This window comes from Antrostomus carolinensis, unplaced genomic scaffold (assembly GCF_000700745.2).
Source record: "Antrostomus carolinensis isolate BGI_N321 unplaced genomic scaffold, ASM70074v2 scaffold45775, whole genome shotgun sequence".
Classification (NCBI taxonomy): domain Eukaryota; kingdom Metazoa; phylum Chordata; class Aves; order Caprimulgiformes; family Caprimulgidae; genus Antrostomus; species Antrostomus carolinensis.
Window position 1 is genome coordinate 3,717 of NW_010315172.1, and position 4,507 is coordinate 8,223.

At 45.8% G+C, this 4,507-nt stretch overlaps 1 protein-coding gene across 1 annotated transcript in view; it reads right to left on the reverse strand.

Annotated features, from left to right (window-relative positions):
- Nucleotides 1-1,490: 1,490 nt before the first annotated feature.
- EXOSC2 (exosome component 2) overlaps nt 1,491-4,507 on the reverse strand; it is a gene marked incomplete at its 5' end in the record, with an annotated part of 3,807 nt that continues 790 nt past the window's right edge. The window contains 6 exons of the mRNA XM_029084931.1: nt 1,491-1,621; nt 2,466-2,594; nt 2,777-2,953; nt 3,805-3,873; nt 4,039-4,104; nt 4,431-4,507. Of these exons, the coding sequence (XP_028940764.1) occupies nt 1,541-1,621; nt 2,466-2,594; nt 2,777-2,953; nt 3,805-3,873; nt 4,039-4,104; nt 4,431-4,507 (599 nt within the window). The remainder of the gene's footprint in view (nt 1,622-2,465; nt 2,595-2,776; nt 2,954-3,804; nt 3,874-4,038; nt 4,105-4,430) is intronic.

The window sequence follows — 4,507 nt, forward strand, 5'->3', positions numbered from 1 at the left end:
CAGACATCCAGCCTTTGCTATTTGGCAGGGCAATGAGGCAGAGCTGCTGGGTAAAGTAAATACAACAAACATGATCTGAAGCTGCCATCTAGTGCTTACTCTACACCCCAGGCAGAGTGGTTTGAACTAGATGAGAAGCAACAAAGGGCATTTCTAGTTTCCAGGAAAAGATTGAGCAAAGAATTTTTCCTTTTGCCTTGGGCCAGCATGAGAATTTACAACATTAGTGTTAGATTCAGGGACAATTAGGGCATGTATTCTGGTTTTTTTTGTCCTTTTTAAGAACTAGAGCACTGTGGTGTAAGCAGCTCTAATACAATACAAATACAATATATATACACAATACAAAGAGCTCTAATACAGTAGCAGAGATCCAAGAGGATGTTCTAAGGAAAGCATCATGTCCATTCTGTACAGAGAAGGCAAGTGACTATCAACGTCTGGCTCAGCATGCCTACCTCTAGCCACTGGCCTGAGGATCTTTACCAGTATCATACCGGGCTCCCTGTCATCCCCCAGACACAGCTGCTGCCTGACTCACTTCTCCATGGGATCCTGCAGGGAAGCAATGTTGACAGCACCACTGTGAACAATGCCAGGCAATGTACTTGTGCAGGAACTCTGCACAGAAGATTCGCTGAAGAGTCCTGCTTGAATGGGATGAGGAACAAGAGCTGAAGAGGAGGTAACAGGACATTGCAACCATTCCGAGTGTCCTGGCACAAGAAAAATTGAGCCAACCATAGCTCTCAAGCTAGATCAAATTATTTCTGGAGAAAGACGAGTTAACATACACACTCCTGAATGACTGATCGGTTTCAAAAAATTTATTAAAATATAAAATATTTAATAGAAAACAAAACCGGAGCCTCATTGAAGGAGCTTACCACATCAGGCATACAAAAAAAGGGATCAGCAGGATGCACACAGACTGAGAAGGCACTGCTCACCCATGGCTCCTGGCTCATGTGGACAGACACATCATGCTACATCCAGTCTCACACCCTTGAGACCCAAAATGCAGTTAGCAAGGGTATGGATACTCCTGTCTTGTAAAGACCTGTACCTGTGATCTGCAGTCTTAAAGAGCAAAACAAGAGCTCTCAGTCAGAGTACAGACTGGCAGATCTGTACCACAGTAAAGGAAAATCAAAACTATTTAGAAAGCCTTTGGGGAGAGAGAAACATCACAAAATACACCCCTTCCCCTCTTTCATTGTGCACAAAGTTCAGGGGCGCTAGACACAGCAACAAGTGCTGTGAGATCTGTCCCAGTTGCACCTGCATCTTCATAAAGGTCAGATAGCAATTTTTCAGGCTGCTGCACTAAAAGGCTATTGTACTTAAGTACTATTTAGTACTATTGCACTAAATGTAGTACTACTGTACTAAAAGGGTTCAGGAGTTAAAAAGAAGAATTTTGGTGGTTTCTGAAGTGTGGAATGAATGTTGGGTACTAAGACACTATAAAAAAAAAAAAATACTGAGAATCAAGAGCTGCCGTGGTGGGACTTCAAATGACTGCTTCTCGCCATGTGCCCTATCCTTCCAGATCCAGCAGCCTCTTTCGGGTTTCCAGAACGATCTCCTCCATCACCTCTGGTTTGAGAATGTCCTTGATCTGGAGTGGAAAGAAGAGTAACATTTGGCACCAAAAAGCAACAAGGGTCCCTGGCACACAGCAATAAGCAGCAAGTGAGTTTAGAGGCTTGTGGTCAAACAAGATTATCATGGCAGAGGGTCTAAAGCAAAGTCAGCTTTGCCAGAGTTAGCAATTCTTACAGAGACCGTAAGAAATCGAAGGAGATGCTACTGACAACTCCTAATCTCTCCTGAAGGACACACATCAGTACTTGGGAAGGGGAGAGATGATTTAAGCAAAAGTATAGTTCAAAAGAACATCCCATCTAGCTGAGTAGGCTGCCACTGTGAATGAAAGCAGATGACAATTCTGATCTTATCCATCTATGAGAAGAGAATTACCAGTGAAATGGTGAAATTTCACTGGCAGAAATAATGGAGAAAAGCTGTAAATCAATAGGTAAAATCGAGGGAGCCTTCCAGCAGTGCAGGATGTGGATACAAACAGAAAAGTGGTCTCTGTACAATACATGACACTTGCTTTTTCATTTGTTCTTAAAATGCACCGTACCCTCACACAATCCCAAATTTAACACTGTTTTCACAGGGATCACAGAGGGTCCACAATCCCAGCAAGTGATACACCTCTCTCAAAAAATGAAACTATTTGTCTATAGGAATAGTTGGACTTTGCCAGAGGCAGAACCCTTCAAACTATCTCTGAAAACATGCCAGGCAAGTTATGCTATGCAGAAGGGAAGAAGTTTGTTTTGTCACTTACTCCAGGATGCTTGGGAAAGCCAAAGGAAGCCCAGCCACCTAACTTACTGACATCAGCAGCACCTGATGTGGCCTTTGCATTCCCTCCCTAAAGGTTTCTGTACCTGATGAGGAAGGGATGCTTCATAGCAATACAGGATGCTGGTGTCAAAGAGCATCAACTTCTGAGTAACCAGAGCCACAATGCAGTTTCGGAGCCGTGAGATCACCTCCCGGTCAGACAAGGGAACCGGCTGAGGAAGGGGAGAGGAGAAGAGATGAATACACAGGGAAATAATGCAAACCTACCGTAAAAAAGTTTGCCATGAACCTAATACCAAATCTTGAAAGTCTCAGGTTATTCATGTGCCTCTGACTACATTAGACTAACAAAACATCACTGGTAGGAGGAGGTTCATCTTCCCTGAACTCTCACCTCCAAGTTGGTGGTGAAGCCTCCTGCCTCTTCATCTTTCTGCTCTGGAGTTGGGTAGATCCAGATGAAACCATTGTTGCCGAGGATCACGGATGCACCACAGGGCAAGTCGTGGAAGTGAGTCTTCTGGCGTTTCACGAGGGAGGGAGAGACCTGAACGAGCACACCCTGGCCGAGCTGAAGAGGAGACCACAAGACTCAGCATGAGAGACACGAGCCACCGTAGATAACATCAAGTCACCAACATGTACTCCACTCCTGGTCTAGGAACCAGTCAATTTTAACACATTTTCTGTGAAACAGAGAATATAAAACCTGCCTGCCTCTGGGAGTGCTGGATGGATTAGCTAATGCCTGCGCAGTTCTTTGAAGATGAAGAATACCATGAATGTTAATAACATCTTGATCTAACTACACATCAACCATCCCTGCAGAAAAACCAGAAGTGAGAGGCCCAATTTAGCAGAACACTTTCCCTCTTAATCCAGTCGCTGTCCTTCACCCTTTGTGCAGTAAGCACACTTTGCTTTCATCTTTTAAGCACTAATACCCTTGCTCTGGTAATCCCGAACTGCAGCCTGTGCTCCAGTGGCCCCTTGGCTTATTTCAATGCACAAAACCAGAGATAAATGCCAACTGTGTAAAGCCTAAAATAGAGCCCTGGAGAGAGAAACAAGTCACAGGGGCAACAACCTGCAGAAGAGAAGCGATGAAGTTTGGAATCAGAAGATTTTTCTCCCCAGCATTTAAATCACAAGCGGCTTGTGGGGGAACAGGAGTCGCAGGCTGAAATTGTGGATAGCGAGAGCAGCAGCTCAAAGGGCAACTCAAGGGCACTCCTGCTGCTTTGGGGAAACTCTGCTCAGCGCTCCCACAAAGGAGCTAAGATTCTTCCTAACCTGCAGGAATGGTTATAACAACATTCTGCTCTACTCCAGAGCTTTTTTCGTAAAAATCCCTCCAAAAGGCCTTATAAAAATCAACTGGAGCAGAAGTAGGCCAGGACTGAGTGCTTCTGAACAACTCACCTTCCCGTATTTCAGACTCCGGGTGTGCAGTGATACAGCCCCGTCAGAAAATATTGACTGGACCTCTGCCTGTCAGCGCCACTTAAGGAAACAAGGTCCCTAATGCTGCCCAGTGCCAACAGCTGCTGGCTGCCCGCGGCAGAGAGCTCTCGCTACCAGCCAGGCTAGCCGAGCTCTGGCTGTTCTCCCCATGCCCCTTGGCTCCTCTGTCCGAGTGCAAGCAGTGAAGGATACACTGATGAGGTCTCCTTCCTGCAGATAGTCCCTCATCGCAAGCTCATCTTCTGCTGACCTCCTTCTCTGAAACGCACAATGCAAGAAAAGTCACGTGTAGCTCAGAATGAGAAGACATCAATTAATACCCACGTTGTGGGGGGACCTCAGGATGCCACACAAAACACAATCTGGTCACCAAAGGAAAATCAGACAGACTAGCATTCCCTTTAGATCATTGATGTGTTCATGTTCAAATAACACCGAGGGTTAAAGATATGGGAGTACGACAGACCCACCCACAAAACCCAACACCACTCTTGTGCGAACTGTGGGAAGGGCTCCGGACCTTCCCAGCACCCCAGCTTCTGCCAGACAGGGCTCTGGCACTGCTCTGCATAAACCACACTCACCAGCTCCCCACCAGGTAAATTCATAGACGACAGCAACAAGACTGAATCTAGCCTGGAGTTGGTTTCCACTTTCCATC